The sequence below is a fragment of the Empidonax traillii genome, unplaced genomic scaffold (genome assembly GCF_003031625.1).
Source record: "Empidonax traillii isolate 1590-97213 ecotype Southwest subspecies unplaced genomic scaffold, ASM303162v1 scaffold614:size843888, whole genome shotgun sequence".
Classification (NCBI taxonomy): domain Eukaryota; kingdom Metazoa; phylum Chordata; class Aves; order Passeriformes; family Tyrannidae; genus Empidonax; species Empidonax traillii.
This window is the reverse complement of record NW_020955807.1, coordinates 404,295-422,336: the sequence shown is the minus strand read 5'-3', so window position 1 is coordinate 422,336 and position 18,042 is coordinate 404,295. Positions and strand designations below refer to the sequence as shown.

Below are 18,042 nucleotides of genomic sequence, written 5' to 3'. Positions count from 1 at the left end.
TCAGATGAGACAGGACAGAGATGGGAAAAGCTAAGCTTTCTTAGTAAATACCTTCTTTATGAGCATTTAAAAAAACCCGAAAAAACAACAACATCACTTTCAACACAAATCGGCCTTATTAATGTCAGTCTCAAAGGAAACCAGCATTTTGCACTTGCAGCTTGTCTCTTCTAACGAGAGATGACCTCATCATGGATTACTCTCCATTCTTGAAGAACAAGGTGAAATTCATGCATGTGAGCAAGGCTTATGCAATATATATTTATATATATTAAAAATAGTATCAAGATTAAGACACATCTCACACACATGGCCACACACCAACAAAACAGAAACATACAGGATCTCTCTGTAGACGCTCCTTCCCAAAAAAAAAACCTCGTGTATTAACCCAAAGGAGTGATCCACTGATTTCTGTGGTGACCCAAGTCTCCTAACCAACCTAACGCTGCCCACCTGACAAGCCACCTTCGCTACACATGTTCAGCACGCACCCTTTTATTCTGATATAAGTAGCAAAACCAACAGCTCCTCCCCACCACCCACCTGCGCCCCTCTCTTTTCCCAGCGTGACAAAGCCAGTGACAAAAAGTAGAGAAGTGATCAAAAGCAAACCCCCGAGTGCCCCTTCAGTTCTGTATTCCCAGTTGGAAGTGGCAGGGCTGCACTGCATACGACAAGCTTGGATTGGCAAGAGATGCACAGCTCACTGACTGCAAAGTGAGTGTTTCTTGCTACAACCTCCCGATGGGAACAAATTGGAAAAAAAAAATAAATAAAAAAATAAAAATGGAGTTGTGCTTTGGCAAAAATTCCCCCTGAACAAAATAATTTCCTTTGAACCTTTTAAAAAGCTCCAAGGCATTTTAAACATCTAGCTGCCACTCTCTTCCTGCCTGAGGTTTTTCAACCGTTCCAACTTCTTGGGTCAAAGAACTCGAGTTGTGCTTCTGGATCACCAAAAACTGACACATCTGGGGACGGGCTGCGGGACGACAACACGAACAACAAGGAGAGAGAAAGGTGCTTCGGTCGAAAGTGATAAAAACAAACCCACTGTACACGACATTTCTGATAGAAGACTGGTAAGGTGCCTTCTTTCAGGAGTGCATCCCTTATCTGTGCTCCTGGGGTGTTGGGGTACAATAAACATTCAGACAGGGAAGTCCCAAAGTGGAGTTAAAAGCCCCGCTCTTGCTCAGGGAGGGACACACCCAAAACACACACACACACACAGAGATATTGCCCAGCTGGTGAACTGGGGCTCACAGCCCCTTTTCTCTCAGGAGACACCGACCAGATAAGCCCCAGATAAGGGCTCTGATTGTCACAGCTAAGGTTACACAACACAGCATCTGTGCTTATCCGACAAAGGAAGCAAGTCCTAGCTTAAAAAAAAAAAAAAAAGAAAAAAAAAATACAAGCCTGCTGACAAAGCAGAGGTTTTGGTAAACACAAATGACAAATCAAGTTTAAGCTCCAGCTTCAGACCCTGGTCTGACACTTCTTTGGTCCAGGTGCACAAACTCCCCCAGGGAGAACTAGAGTTCCTTCTCAGCCCCCTGGCTCTTGCGCTGCCTCACCGAGCTCTCAGTCTCTGACTCGGCCAGAGGTTGTTCACTCGAATCTTCTGTTTCTTCTTCCCCCGATTCTTTCCCGAGCGCCAAATCCTCCTCGGAGTCCTCAGCACTTGAGTTTGCTGCCTCTTCTCCCTCTGAGAGATCCTTCCCATCCGCAGCCTCTTCCGCCTCGTCCGCGGAGAGCTCCGCAGGCCCCTCGGGCTCCTCCAGCGCCGCGTTCTCGGCGTTGTCCTTGCTGATGGCTTCCTCTAAACACAACGAGAGTTGCAAAGGCTGCAGTCAGACTGAACCCCAGGCCAGTGGCCTTTCAGAGTGCACCACCACCTGTGTGTCCTGAAACACTGAGGGGTGCCACTGACTGGGGTCATTATCCCAGCCGGAACTGCAACCGGACGATCTCTAAGGTCCCTTCCAACAACGAAAACTCTGAGATTCTATTGAAAACTTTCTGTTATTTTTCAATTAACTCAAATCTTCAGTAGTATTTCTCCTCCACTTTCTTTTGGTTTTCTTGCCTATCAGGCACAGACAGCTTCCATTTCATTCTGCTGAGTTACAAACCAAAGACAAGCCAGTTCTCCCTGGATTATTGGTTCACATGTATTGCCCTCCCTCCTACAAATCTAACACTTGGACCTACAATCTCTCACCCACTTACCAGGTGTTTCAGCTTGGTATTTTGAGCTGGCTGGGCAGAGGCAGTCTGAAATCAAAACCAGGATCTGTGGAAAGGACCAAAAGGCATTTATTAGCAATAATTACAAGGGCATTTATTAGCTGTTCCCAAAGTCCCTGCACTCATTCTTTTTAGATTGAAACACACAACATAGCTTTCTAAGTTACATTATCTTGCTTAGAGATAAGAGCTAAATAAAAACACGGGAAGAAGTGCTTTCCCAGTGTGTACTAACCAGCATCCTCTGCTTTCTACTACCCATTTTCTGCCTCCCACTTTCCTAAATTTATTCGGTATTGAAGCTGCTTGCATCTTAAGCAGACAAGTTCAGAACACTTGGAAAACTTTGAAACCATCTTGGTCGAGTTTTTCTGTATTTTTTGATGTTATTCCACCCTTAGCCCTGGCTCCCCTATGTACAAAGTGAGCTTCCACCTTTTGTGCTGGTTATTTAAACAGCCCAGTGCAGTTCAACCAAAACACAAGGAAGACACAAGGAATTTGTGTCTCCTTGTCACATGCTGAGAATAACGCAAAGAAAAAGAGAGAGCTGACACCATCTTCCAGAAATACATTTCAATCACTGACAAGCTTTTTTGGAAGGAGCCGAGAGATTAACTTTACATTTTTTCCAGCTTTTGCATTTTGGGTGGTTTTGGGGCTTTTTTAAGTGAAGGGAAGAGGAGGAAAGTTTCTTTTAAATCATCATATTCATTTGCAACTAGTTACACGGACTTGATGTGCACTCCTTTAGTGACAGTTTGCCATCTAGAAAAATGCAGTTGTTGAAAACAGACAGCGAAAGACATTTGCTTTTATACAACACTTTTGTCCATACAGTGTGTACAAAATGTAGGTTTGCCTAACTTCAAATTTCAGCTGCTTTGAAATCACCTCCCAATACTACTGAGAACGAGACTGAAGTTATGTCTTTATTTCACGAATATTTGGGCTGAAGGGCACAGCTCCAAGTCCCAAAACCAACCTTCACACTTGATGATTTAGTGATTTAGCAGCAGCTTAAACCAGTGGTCAACAGAACTGCTTAGGATGTCTTGGCTGTTGCAAAACACACTTGTGGACCAAGCAACTGGTCTGCAAGAACTTGCACTCCCATCTGTATCTCTTTTTTTTTTTTTTTTTTAGCTCAGTTTCCTATTTGCTGTTGATATTTGAGAGGTCACAGAGTCACATCTTTCAAGTGTTCCGTGAGGAAACAATCCCAGCTCCAGAGGTAAAGCAAACTTGGAATTGTTCCCCCTGATGGGAAGGGATATTAGTATTTAATAATATATTATTAAAGCAAGGTATTTAAGTATGAGGGAAGTCAGGTTTATTTTTTTCACAAGTTAATGCAAGGCAAAAGTTGTCGGTAACTGAGGAAAAAAATTCATCTGCTTTCTTACCAAACCCAGGAACAGGCCAATCAGTAAAGTGGCCAAGATGAAGATTCCATAAGAAGCCCACACGTGAATTCCAAGAGTGCCAGTGAGGTAGTTATGGATTTGCTGGAAAGGAGAAAGAGATAATTAATAACTTTATAGCTAAAACCAGTTCTACTGCCCAAACCACTGCATAAATTGCTCTCTGATTCAGCCCCTTCATTTAACAGTATTTACACTAAAGTCTTCCCTTTCTGACACCATAAGATCAGGCTTTTCTTTACTGAGTTGTTCACATGAAAAGGCTTTTTAGGCAGAGGATGCACAATTCCTTCTTCCTAAGGCACTCATCATCAGAGGTGCCACAATAATCTCACTGGGGATGAATTTCTGAGGGAGCCTCAGAGCACACAGGAAAGTGTCACAACACCCTTCATCCTCGTGTGGCAACTCGTCATTAACTGATATTAAGCCATTTAGTTCTTACTTGAGCTGTTTAGTTCTTGAAAGGAGCCACCCATTCTAAGCAGACACCGAATAAGTGATTTCACTCATAAATTCAGAGACAATAGCCCAAATACAATATTAATATTGCTTTGCAACTGCAAACCTACACATTCAATTCAGTGAATGAAGCAGCACAGCGAGTCAGTCTGGGAGGAAGTCAATTATGACATTAGATCGTGCCAAGCAAACCACCATCAGCACTTACAAGAGCCCAGATCCTGAAATTCCAGAGTATTTTTAAGCGTCAGAACAGCTTCCAGTATTTATTAAAGCACAGCCAGAAGAGTGAGGAAATGCACAGCTGAAATACTCAGCCAAGGGGAAAGCAAATTAGAGAAGGTTCCTTCCCAGTTAATCTTTCAGGAAGGAAACCACGGAGATACAACGGAAGAGAAACACCACAAGGCTATAAAAACTTAATTATGCCCAGAGAGAATCAAAGAGTTGGCACAGGAAACCAAGTTTCTGTGTGATTCTGGGTTGGCCTGACGCTGATTTTAAGTGATACAAACTATTCTAACCCTCTACTGTGTTTATTCTTTGAAGCATGTTACAATATTAAGATATTTTGCTACAGTAAAACACAGTCTCAATCTTGGCTACACTTGAAGATTTTTAAGTGAACAAAACTGGACAGGTCTGAAAAGTCTCACTATTTGCATTGCACAGGGCAACCTTTGACAGCTCCCAAATGAAAGCGTCTCAAAATACTTAAGTAAAACGTGCTTTAATGTTTTGCAGTGTACACTAAGCATTTCTCATAATCACCCTATCATCCAAATTTTGGTTCCTATGCAAATGGTGCTGACAGTGTGAAACCCTAAAAAATAAACCCTTGACCCTCCCCTCCCCATTACAACACCCAGTGCAAACAAACTGCAGAAGAACACGATTTACAGCCCTGAAAAGGAACCTGGAGATAATCTTGAGGAATAGTATTAAGTGAGATAATCTGGTAGATCCTAAAACGTATTCCTGGTATTTACAACCACTTTTGCAGCAGCTCTCAAAAAAAAAAAAAAACCCTACTTTATCCCCTTAGCACAGTTCGATAGAGCTTTGTAACTATACCAAGAGAATAAGAAAAGGAGGTATTTTTATTGATGGTGATAATCTTTGAAGTCAAACTGACTGCCATTTAGCACTTCAAAATTGACAGGGTAAAGATACTGTACAGCATATATATATTTATATACACACTACATGTGGGGCAAACTTAAGCCTGATGAAAGGATAATAATTTCAGTTACGTTCTGACCATCAGGATTGCTCCAATCACAGAAAGGGGGTGGAGAAAACCCCACCACACAGTTACTTACCCTGATCCATCCCGAGAAGTGAAACAGCCCTGCCATGCCGTGCATCCTAGGAAACGAGGAAATGGGAGGAACAGGTTCTAAGAGACAGCAGGAGTTGGGATACACAGCAAACTGCACAGAAACCGGAAGATTCCATGGACTTCCAATGCCCTTCAGACACCAATAATTATCAGGAGGAGGCCACTGCAAACACATTTGAGAGCCTGAAACCCTAAAGCAGTCCCTTGAAAGGGGACATTTGATTCTATCAAGGAAGAGCATTTTCACAGCATAGCCCTGTGGAGCCCTAATCCCTTTTCCTCAACTCCCAGCAGCCCTGTGGCTCCTCTCCCCATCACTAAAGATCCTACAGCTCTTCCCCCTTCTCAGATGAAAAATAAGGACCCTCTGTGGATCTCTGAGGTGAATTTACACATAACAGCTTCAGCCAGGATGAAATGCAGGCCTCTCACATCTCAGGTTCATCCTCTGTGTCACAGAAACATCCTATTTGATATTTCCAAGCAAATTCGCTCTGAAAACAAATTTTCATACGCTGTGTGAGCACTGCACTGTTTTCTGTTCCAAAGGAGGACAAAAGGCTCTCTTGGAAAGACACAAACAAGAAATCCTTATAGCTAAAGGCTGCCTGGCCCAGCAGCCAGGAGTCATGAAGGACTAATCTCCATAAACACGCTCCTGAGTCCAGCACTCAGCAGATATTGGAAGTGGCACTTACATAATGCTCAGTGGCTGTATCTTTTTTTTTTTTTTAAATCTCTTTTCAAAGACGACAAACAAGCCTTAGCAGGCAGGAACAAAAGGGAAGGCAGCAAATAAACTGCTTTTAAAGGTGAGAAACTGGAAAGCAGGCTGTCAATGCAGATTGCTTCTGCAAAGCTACGTGTCTAGGGAATAAAGGCCTTTTGTCTGTAAGCTGTCAACATAGGACCCTTAGTGAATAATGAGCTATAAAACACGGCTCTTGTTAATAAAAACAGTGGGTTACATTATAGAAGATGGAGATTTCCATCCTGCCACAGGTTCCACAGCTTCCCATTTCCTCTCTAAAATGTAGCCTTGAAGATCTTCCAGCGTGCGGGAGCCTCGGTATCTGCGGAACACTCCGTCGCTGGCACTGGAAAACAGGAATACCCACTGGCACACACATCCCCTGGAACTGTATCCACGGCAAAAAAACACCCAAGCAAAACCCCACAAACATTCTAGAGTTCACCTGCTCGGAAATTTGAGTGTTTTGGAACTGCAATCCATGATGGAAGGTCTCAGCTTTTATCCAAACTGCTGTTTTCGTTAAATATTCGCTTGCACTCCAGCAAATACAAAGCACACGAGGTTAACAACCAAACCCTTTTTTTGAATACAACTCAGAACTGCAAGTGTGCATACAGATGTGTATATATATCTGCATGACTCACGACACCCTGACTTCATAAAGGGTTCAGTATTTTAGGGATGACATCACCTTACTGGAGGAGAGCTACAGCAAATGCCTTCTCTGACCCATTTTTAAAAGTACTGGTAACAGGGAAACTTTAGTGAAGTCCCTTAAATTAAGACAAGAACTTTCTCATACAAGCAAAGCTGCAGCTGAGCTGAAATCAGAAGTCAGTAATCCTTCATTTCCCCCCCACATTTTGTTTAAAACAAGTGACAGGCAGGACTCAAGAGCTGCAGCTCCCAGCACAAAACACTTACTGGTAAATTGTAGGAAGGGTTGTGACGAAGAAACGACCACTCAAGCCTAGAAAGGGGAAGAAGAAAAAAAAAAAAGGCCACAAACAATTCAGTAAAACTGAAATTTCTCAGTATTCTGACTTATCTATAAATACCTACAGATTTTAACTAGAAAGCAGCAGATGCAGAGCTGTTACCACTGTTTTGTAAACACAGGTTTAACAGTTTGTCTTCAGAAAGGAAGCAAACAGTAACAGATACAAAATACTGACAAAATATGGAAAAATGCTCACCTTGGAGCATGTTTACTGCAAGGAAACTTCTCTAATTAGTGGGTTTCTCTAACAAATACTTGCAAAAAGCTGAGGTTTGTGACCAGACCAGCTCCAGCCAAGAGGAAGAGCCACACAAATATACCCATATTCCAGGATGTTTCCAGGTTCTTGTTCTTCCTTCCCACACATCATTCCTCCCCAGCTAATTGCAAATGGCGTGCCAACAGATGGATAAAATAGTTTGAGATGTCTCAGCTTTCTGTTTGGTAAAATATTGCCAGTTTAAGGCATGACAATCAGTTTTTACACCATCCAGGAGGAGAGGTCAAGTCAGCATTTTGAGCATCAGCCACGGGACAGCAGCAAGGACAAAAAAAACCCCAAATAAACAAAAAAAGAGCCTCTGGAGGTGATCAACCCCTAGATGTGCAGCCCAGCTCCATTAGCGAGGGCTCAATTCCTCAAGCCAGCAATTACCATTCATATAGAGCACCAGTGGAAGGAGTACAGTTATTTAACCTGGCCTTTTATAAAATTCTGTGAAAATCTTTGGGGAAACTAAGTCCTTATTCAGCTTTCAATAATGCAAACAGCTTCAGGCACCAGGATTAGCCATGGGAAAGTACTGGAGCAAGGGAGTTGCTGCCTTTAAAGACAAAGATGAGCCCCTACTGCAATAAGTCAGGTATTTTCAAAAGAAGTTTCAGTGGTAATGTTCTTTCTAGTTTGAATTCCTCCATGGAATTGGCAAAAAAAGGGTTGTGGCTCTTTTTGTTGTCTGGGGGCTTTTCGTAGCTGTTTAAAGCAAACCACCTTTAAAGCTCCAAAAAGGAAACTTTCTCTACTTGGAACTTTTCAGCTCTCTGCCTTTATGGCTGGGAGATGCAAGGTGGTGGCAAACTTTATAAACCCACTTAAAAGCTGTGCCAGCACAGGGGACGCAAGGCAAAACCAACCCCCAAGTGTAACAGTGGAATTAATAAAGCAGAAAGTGCAGCTGCACAAGGAAAACTGGGTGGAGAGCCGTAAAGAACATAATTAGCTTATGAGCAGAGAAAGTCCTGGGCACGCTGAAAGACTCCCTGAAGTTCTTACAAATACTAGGCAAGCAAACAGAAAACAAAATAGCTGCTCAAACCTCTTCTCAGCAGCCCATCTTAGAGCAAATACAGTCTCAGAGGAATAATAAAACCTAAAAGTTTAAAATCCGTTGCAAAAACGCATTTAAGCATCCCCAAAGCTTTAGCTGGAGGTTTGCTGGTTATCTGAGGCACCTCCTTTGATCAGCAAAAGCAGATGTGAGTCAGCTACAAAATTTAAGCACAGGCACTAAGTTCTGGTGTGTGTGTAACACAAACTTATAGTGGCTACTAGTTTAACTTGAAATACAGCTGAGCATCTGCTTCCGCTTGCAAAACAAACACTGACATCCATTATGAAATCAACATCACAGAACTTGGGGATCCAGAAGCATCTCCAGGACTTGCTTTTTCCACCCTGAGTGTTTCACCAGGGAAGATGAGGCAGGAGGAGGCACTTTAAGGCTGGAGCACCCAGTGAGTGAGATGTGCTGGAAGGCCATTAAGGCTCTGGGGGGTTTATCCTCCAGGCATCTGCTGCAATTAAGCCCCACGAACGGCCACTTTCTCCCGCAGGTTTTGCAAGTGCAATTTTATGCAGCTCTGCACTGGTCTAGTGGGTTTTCCCCGGTTTAACACATTTTGGCTACTTCCAGTTTGATGGAGGGGTTGCATAACCAGCACTAATGAAGGTACCATTTCATTTGAGCGTTACATAAGCCAAAGAATCCCTGCCTAATTGGGAGAAAATAACTGGATAGGATTATAATGAATGCCCATTTGCAGCCTGACTCCAGGGCAATCATGGTTTTGTTAAGGTGAGAAGTTGGCTTTAAATTTACATCCATTTAAAAAAAAAAATGTAATATTCAAATTAATCTGTTTATTAAGCTATTAATGATTACTGTGTTCAGCTTTTTGGTCTAAGAGTTTCTGTGTCCTCGTGAACTTTTAACAGAACATGAGCCCATGCAAGGTCTAGAACAGCTGCCATTTCCTCGTGAACTTAAATTGCTGATTTCAAGACCAGAGTTTCAGTAATTTCCCTGCTGCTATTTGATAAAGCAACTTGTTCAGCATGTTTTCAACTAATAAAATCAACACATTTTACACACACTTTCCAAGGCAAAAAAAAAGAAAAATCAGTAAAGCTCAGCCTTTTCATTGTAGTAACATCCCTTTGATACTGCTGACAAAATCCTTTATCCCCTCAAAGCCAAGACAAGCGTGAAGCATTCCCAAGGGATGCAGAGGTTTATCCAATATTAGCCCTGCTTGTACAAACACAGATCCAAACCTCACTAAAGGAATAAATTGGGTTGCAGTCCTGCTTCTGTGGACAGCCAGGAAACCCCTCCCATAAAGACATGGTGCATCACCAACAGAAAACAACAATAGCAACAACGAATAACTGCAATTTAAAGCACTACCACAATTAAAGGAGACAATAACGCAGCACCATCATGGAAACAGTTAAGAACTTTAATTAAGGCAGTGCTACCACACCCTGGAACTCTCCAGTGACAGACCTGGAATCTTCTGCAGACACTTGGGAGGAGACAGGAATGAGAGAGGCAACAGCTTTCAGGGGAGTAGATTAAAATAGAGAATAAGCTTATTAAGTATTAAGCCAGATCACTCCCCCAATTCTTTAATCCTTCAAATGGAGTTTATAACATTCAGTACACAAATAGGAGCTATACGGAGAAATAAAAATACAGATGGCATTATGTTGGTTTTGAAAGCTAAATAAGTACTAAGTGGTGCTTATATTAAATAATTCCTGTTATTAAAACATCCTGTTTCATGCTGTACCTGGTTCCTGAGTGACATCCACCTTCCCAACAGTGATGCCGAGGTGTTCACTCTCCTTGGCAAAGCTCTCCCAAGTGGATTCAATCTGCTGACAGGCTGGACACCAAGGAGCATAACTGCAGGGGAAATAAAACAGGTTACATACTTTAATATTCTTACACTTAAAGACACTCAAATTGATTTATCCCACACAGAAAATACAAACATATCAATCACAATGGAAAAAAATCCCACAGTTTTTCTTGATCAAGTCCACTGGTTAAGACAATCAGGTAGTTTTTTCATCAATCCCTGTGTTCCTCCTCCCGTTATTAAAACAAAAGCAAATCTCCAAAGGTTGGAGAAATTCATATCCAAACTCCTTGGTACTCGTGATTGATTCTATTTACATAGGAAATAAATCCATTTCCATGGCAGCTCCCTGAATTATTGATGCCGGGCTGTGCTCTGCAGTGGAATCCTTCATCCATCATCACAACACTCTGTATTGATTTCCCACACCTCAGAACTCCTGGAAATGACATTTGCCTCAGCCCACCACTCCACAGAGCAGAACAGGGGCCTTCTGATAGCACCCATTAGAGATGTCAACAGAGGGCATGTCAAATTCCTGCTGCTCACACTTATTGTCTTACTCGGGTCTTGTTTTTCCCCCTGGATAATTCCAGAGGAAGAAAGTTTCAGAGCAGAATTTCTGGTCATTTCTCACAGAAGAGGTAGAATCGAATTTACTCTGAGTGCTGCATGGGAGCTTTGAAACTCCAGCCTTTAAAAATAGGAACTCTTGTCACTTGGGAGTTAAAATGACACCATTTAAAAACACTTGTATTTAACTGTACTAGGAATGTTAACTGTGAAAGCCACTATCTTGGGGTTGTTTTTTTTTTTTGAGTCGCCATCATCCTGCGTGAAAGCACCTGAAAAAAAATGGACATGAATCTTTATCCTGGCAAAAGACAGCTCCTCAGTGTACTCCAAAAGGCTGCTGGAAACGAGTCTCACATGCAGCACTCTTTCCATTGTGCTGCTGGTCTGCTGAGGGCTTTTAATAGAGGTCTGACAGATAGTGTGCTTTACAAACAGGGCTGTTTTATTAGAGCAGCTCGGCTGATCAGTAAGAACCACATCCATCCATCAGATAATGCTGCTGGTGTTGCTCTACAATGAGAGAGACAAGTTGGACTGTTTTCCAAATGGGTCAAATTCACGCCAGGAGATTTTCACAGTTAATACACCTGTTTAGTCTGGCCTTGAAATAGAGAGTTTATATTTACTTTTGACATTCATGAGCAGTTCTGAACGAAATTAGGTGGAACATTCAACACACATGGCTAACGTTCTCATGGTTATAAACATTTTCTTTAGTTCAAAGCAGCATTAAAATCCCCCCATGTCACAGCTTGGCAGTGACAGAACATGACAATGAACTTCCCCAAGGGCACTAATTGTTGACTACCTAGTTTTTATTACCCATCCTGGACATGGGATGGCAATAGTTCCATACCATGCTACAAGATCCAGCCGCTCCAGCTGAACATTGGCACAAGCAGGATGAAAATATTTGCTTTACATTCCTGAAACGACACATCCAGCTCTTGCCAGCCAGCAAACACACTCTGTCCACACGTGTACAAGAGAGAACTTGCATGAGCAATCACACCTGTGCAAGTCAGCACTGCTGCTGACTTTAACAGCCTCTCTTTTCTGAAGCTTTAATGTCTGCATTTGTTGTGCAGCACTTGAAGCACCAAGGGATTAATGAGTGCTTCCTGGAAATAACAACAAAAAAAAATTTAAGACTGTGCCTCAGTCTTAAAAATATGTTCCCTTTTGTCCTTTCTCCATCAGGAAGTTACTGGAGAGTAAAATAGTTGATGCTTAGATCATCGCTATCAAAAGTTTCAAAAGTTTTCTGCTCCCTGAAGAATTGAGGCTTTAAGGAAGTGCTTGATTTAAACGTGGGCTTCTAATGAATCTTTTAGAACTGTGGCTGATTCATATCTCCACAAAAGTCATGGTGCAAGTGCCATTCTTATATTACCCAGAAAAAAAAAAAAAATATAATGTGTAGGAGCAGGAAACAACACCACCAAATTTAGGGTTCTTACCCCTCCTGCTCCTCCCTTTGCACAAGGGGGAAGCTCCAACTGTTACCTTGTTTGCAGCGCTCCCCGTGCCCCAAAAGAAAGCAGACCCTTCCAATTCAAAAAATCAAAGCTCACTGGAATTTAAATCAAGACTTCGGTGCTTGGTTAAGGAAAGAAAGTTTTCAGCAGCCTGTTACACCTTAAAAAGCAGTTTGTTGTGCTTCAGCCTGTAACAGTCAGATGGAAAACACCACACAGCTACAAATCCCAGGTTTCCAGACTGCTCACTGCAGGCAGGTTTCACATGTTTCTCAGCACACAGCTCTGACATGGCACAAAGTTTTACAGATGAAAGATGGCCATGCACTGTCAGCCCTCCATAAAAAGAGGCAGCTGACACCCATCACTGCAACAATTGGCCTCGGGGGGTTAAAATCACTATTTCCCAGGTGTTTTCTGGTTCCTACTCCAACCCATTACAGCACCTGAAGCTTTTTGCAGAGGGCACAGAGGAAGCAACAGGAAAGCCAAGTTTGAGGCCCTTAGACACAAACTTTGCTCTTGACTTCTATTTATCTCTGATCTAAAACATAAAAGCTTTGGCTTTCACATGCCAGCAACTTCACTGGGGCAATACCAAAAAACAAAACCCCCACCTCAGTTTAAAAGCAGTTTGAGTGAAGTGTCGTTCAGCCATAGGAGTGCAGAGGAGATCAGTGAACACAGTGACTTCACTGAGATGTCCTGGTACAGTTTCCAACTCCGAGCCATTAACGTCTCTTCTTGCACCTGTTCACCCGTTCCCTCATTTTCAAATGAATGTAACTATCTCCTGCCTGCCTTTTCCTTCCCATTATTGATAACCTCAGTGAAGAGACATAACATCCCCATTTCTTAAACCAAACTGTTTGGTGGAGTTCACGCTGGGAGAACCATTAAAATTAGATTGAAAACGATCAGACAGTATGTAACAGAATCTGTTACAACAGTATCAGAATTCAGTTGTCACTTTTATTCTTTTCAGTAGTTTTGCCTTATTGCTGCAGGTTTCACAAGCATACAAAAAAACCAAAGGACAGTCCCTAAATACAGATAGGTCTTGAGGGAGGAGAGGCAGCTTTGTAATTTCGACAGAAGATAAACCTCACAAGATCAACTACACGGCTTTGGTCGACTTTTCAAGGGAGCAGGTGGAAGCCAAAGATACACAAGTTGTTCCCTGTCGTTTACTGAGATGTGTATCGCAGCAGCACACGCTCTGGAAGATGACAAGGAGCTTCCTCCCAACCCAAAAACAGCTGTTCTGCCAAAGTTACACAAGTTTTCTTTTACCCACTGCCCAAGTCTGAGCTCCCTCACAGACCAAACAAAGGAGGTTTGTTATTACTTACACTGTTCTCACTAAACTCACCTGGCTAGAATTAAAATAGTCCAAAAAATAATATCTTAATTTTCTATCACCTGCAATTAAAATAGGGAACTTCAACAACTCTCCATTCTCAAGCATTTTTTTTTTAAAGGAGAAATTATTTTTAAAGTAGAAAGTCAATCAATCACTGAAAAATTATGTGAAATACTCGAGAGCTTCAGCAGATTAAGTTCCATCGCTCTGCAGGGTTTTCTGTCCCCTTCTGCAATATTAAGCATCTGCTACCAAGGATATTTCAGCTTCACATTTCACCAGTTTGGATAACTTGACTTTCATTCCCCCTGCTTTTTGGGGAGTTTTTTTGGGTTGTTTAATGCTTGGGGTTATTTTTAAGAATAGGATAAAGAAAAGCTTGAATACCAACAAGAAGTAAGAGGCTAAACCTCTAAGTGACAGAAAATTCCCAATCTTATCAAACTTTGATACAACAGTGTAAATAATTTCTTTTGTACTCGGAGAAGACATCAAGTTCACTGACGGTGGGCCTTTTTTTTTTTTCATCTGCTTGTTTTAATTCACTTCGAAAACAAGAGGATGTTAAATTAAGATAAATCAAGCTTGGAACAAGTTATGTTTACAAACGCACAATAAGCAGAGCAGAAATTAGCTTTCTGCATTCCAAACAGGCACAATATTCAAGACAAAAAGCAAACTCCTCATGTTAACTAACCATTATCTCGCTCCTCCAGACTGGAGAGAAGGAAATAAGGAAACTTTGTTGCACAGCTCACTGTGCATCAAATCCGCGGCCCTCCAGTGAGGACCTGCGTGCCGTGATAGTTACAGGAGGCAAACAGTGTTGCAATGTCTGGCAGAGACACTTCACCCTGAACGTTTTTATCAATGAGCTGCAGCGGCGCTTCCAGGGCCCGCAATTTCGCCAGCTCGGAATAACCCAGTGTTGACGACAAGCCGACCAAGTACACTCACTCCAGCTACAAGGGATGAAGGGAAAAAAATCCCATTTCCACTACAAGTCCCACACACAAGACATTTCAAACTTAAGTTTCTCTAGTTGCGCACAAAAACTGGAATTTCCCAGTAATTTTCCCGAAAAACTGACATTAAACAGCAGCAGTACCTGCTCCTACAAGGGCAAAAGGCTTCAAGAGCAGGTGACTAAAAGAAGTTTGTTTTGTTTTTTTTTTTTTTTTTTAATAGAGAACCTCTAACAACATTTGCATTCATTAAAATAAGTACTGCTTGGAAAAACAAAGGTCTCGTAAACAAACAGGAGGTCCTCCTAACAAATGAGGTTTTAATGAGCATTACTGCAGTGCTGCCAACAGACCCACCACACAGCAAGGGAGGAATCAATGGGCTGACGGGCACGGCTCCTGGCTGGATCACCAGCTCTGAACCAGATAAAAATCAGCGGAAACCAAAAATCCATCAGCATGAGAACTGCTGCAAGAGCAGTAAAAAAAAAAAAAAAATCAATACTAGATCTCAAGCTCCTGATTAGACGCGATTGGAAATGTCAAACTCTTCCTAATTCAACAACACCAGCAGTGGGCTTCAGTACCCGATGAAGACAAAGGTTCCTCCTGAGTAAAAAAACACAGAAAGCACTAGAAATACATTGCAGAAAGAAGCACAGAGAACTGAGGCTCTTTCACACATCACCAACTGTACAGAAAATGAAATAAAGTCTAATATAAGCAACGCAGCAACACGTTCCCCACTCTGCCAGCACTAGAGCTAACTTGGCTATTGTCAGTGCCTGTCACTCCAAACCAGAGGGGAATCTTGCAAGTGGAATGAAGACTTGCAAAGGATTTTAACTGCTTGCTATCCCAACCACTTGTGATTTCAGTTAGGTATTCTCTCTTTTTTTCCCCTTTCTCAGAGGCATGCACCACTAATTATTAAAATATTTTCTACTAGAAATAAAAACTGAGTTGCCATAAATAACCTTCTTCCTCCTTAAAACTCACCAACACACGTGTGAATCAGTAACTTCCATACAGCTGCTTCCACATCAGACTAAGATGTCCCAAGTGACAAGACTTCAATTTAAAGAATAAATTTATTTTCTCCCACTTCGAGGTTCTCCCTTTCCCCAACGCTTGGATCACAATAAATGAAAAGGGAAAGAAAGAGACTCAAAAGCCATGACAGTGGGTACCCCTGGGTCTCTTAACCAGCTATTGTAGGATTGTTCCGACCTAGTCATTGATTAACACCAGGTGTCCAGTGGGATCCTGGGCAGTAAAGCCCTGAGGGAAGTGACAGTCCCTCCCTCTAATCAGAGGCTAATAAGAGATACTTGGAGATGTGTCAAACTCAACAGTAAAGCAAAATTTGAAGCAGCTGAGTAGGTATTCGTGCTGGAGCACGGGTTCAGATGTCCAACCCGTTTCAAGCTTAAGCACCTCCACCAAGCAGCTCACACGCCACAATAAAATCCTATTTCATAGCTGCACAGCCCACAGGCACCACGGGAGCCTACTGCCTACCTAAACTACTTTTATATTCATTGCTGTTTAAAAAAAAAAACAAACCCTCAAGTTCCTTTCCCTCCTAAATGCAAGCAGGTGAGTGAGGTTCCAAGAACAAAACACCCTGTGAACTTCAAGAACTGTGTCATGTCTTAAAACTCCAAACAGAGAAACCTCTCTTGCTGTCAGCAGGACTGAGAACAGCAGCACTGAAAAGGTAATGAAATCTGATGGATCTCTCCTGAAGGAGAACTCCAGAGCTCGAGGCTTGCAGCGAGGGGGTGCTGGGATATTATGTAATGCTGCTTTGGAAGCCTGCTCCTGCTAAGTATTCCCTATGGAATCCCTTCCTGGAGCTCCCACAGAACCCAGCAGCAGCCCCCCATTAGGGAAGCAGGGCAAGGAGCAGCACCTGACAGTATTCCCCAGCAGGGAGCTGGGTGGAATGATCCCATTTAACCTTGGGCACTTGGACAAGAACCTGGGGGCCAGCTACTTCACAGAATCACAGAATGGTTTGGGTTGGAAAAGGGCCCTGAAGATCATCCAGTTCCAATCCCCTGCTATGGGATAGAACAACTTCCACCAGACCAGGTTGCTCAAAGCCTCATCCAAACTGGCCTTGGACACTCCCAGGGATGGGGCAGCCACAACTTCCCTGGGCAACCTGTGCCAGGGCCTCAACACCCCCACAGTATATTTTTCTAATCTGAGCATACTCTCAGTTTGAAGCCATTCCTCCTTGTCCTGTCACCACATGCCCTTGTACAGAGTCTTGCTCCATCTTTCCTCCCAGTTCCCTTCAGGTACTGGAAGGCTGCAATGAGGTAACCCCAAAGCCTTCTCTTTCCCAGGCAGAACAAGCCCAGCTCTCTCAGCCTCTCCCCACGGGAGAGGTGCTCATCCCTCGGATAAATTTGGTGGCCTCCTCTGGACACGCTCCATCAGGTCCGTGTCCTTCATTCAATGTCCTTCATTCCCCAGAAAGCAAAGAAACCTTGGCCACCCTGTGCCCGCACAGGAGGAAAGCCTGAGGGGCAGCTACTTCTATCGGGTCACCCCAGCCGAGGGCAGCGAGTGCCCGCAGGCTCGGGGAGGGCAGGGGGGACCGCGGGCATTGCCCGCCGCCTCCCTCATGCCGTGCCCGGCCGGGGGAGCTGCGCGGCCCTTCCACGGCACGGGAAGGCCGGGCAGTGTCCGACCTCGTCCTCCCCACAGCGGGGCAGGAGGCACAGGCCGCACCCGCCCTTCAGCGGGAGCCCCTCACGGGGAGCCCCCTCGCCCCCCCGGCACACGCTGCCTCCGAGGCGGGCGGGAAAGCGGCCGCTACTCACAACTCCAGCATCCACTGGCCCTGCAACACCAGGCTCCAGTTGGAGCCGCACAGCACTCGCACGGGGCTCCGCGGCTCGCCGGGGCTGGAGGAGGAGTAAGAGGAGAAGGCAGAGGCGGCGGTGGGACCCAGCAGCGCCGCAAGGAGCAGGGCGCGGAGGAGCAACCGCCAGCCCTGGCCCCAGCAGCCCAGCGCCATGTTCGGCCCGCCCGCCCTCAGGAAGTGCATGCGGGGGCGGTGCCTGCGCGGGGCAGGGGCGGCCCTTCCAGGGCGGCTCCGCCCGGGGACCGCCCTCCCCTCACGGGAAAAGCCGGTCTGAGCTCAGGCGAAGGGTTTCCCTTACCCTCACGGGAGAAGTCACCGTCCCCTCACGGGAGAAGCGCCCCTTCCCCTCGCGGGTGAAAACTCTTGCCCCTCACTGGCGAAAACTCCTGCCCCTCAC

The 18,042-nt window shown here is 43.9% G+C and overlaps 1 protein-coding gene across 1 annotated transcript; it reads right to left on the bottom strand.

The window, feature by feature from the left end:
- TMX4 (thioredoxin related transmembrane protein 4) lies at positions 1–17,811 on the bottom strand. Its single transcript, XM_027898668.1, has 8 exons — positions 17,602–17,811; positions 10,311–10,426; positions 7,163–7,208; positions 6,453–6,581; positions 5,465–5,510; positions 3,663–3,764; positions 2,239–2,302; positions 1–1,828 (listed from the first exon to the last, which is right to left on the bottom strand). The coding sequence occupies exons 1-8, from the start codon at positions 17,796–17,798 to the stop codon at positions 1,542–1,544; spliced, it is 987 nt and encodes a 328-aa protein (XP_027754469.1). The 5' UTR covers positions 17,799–17,811; the 3' UTR covers positions 1–1,541.
- Between the last annotated feature and the right edge of the window lie 231 nt (positions 17,812–18,042).

Coding starts and splice junctions, on each gene's coding strand:
- TMX4 (XM_027898668.1), bottom strand. CDS start 17,798: ATGGCGCTGGGCTGCTGGGGCCAGGGCTGGCGGTTGCTCCTCCGCGCC. Junction 6,582..7,162: donor ACCCTTCCTACAATTTACCA/GTAAGTGTTTTG, acceptor CCTGTTTTCCAG/TGCCAGCGACGGAGTGTTCC. Junction 1,829..2,238: donor ATACCAAGCTGAAACACCTG/GTAAGTGGGTGA, acceptor CGTTGTGTTTAG/AGGAAGCCATCAGCAAGGAC.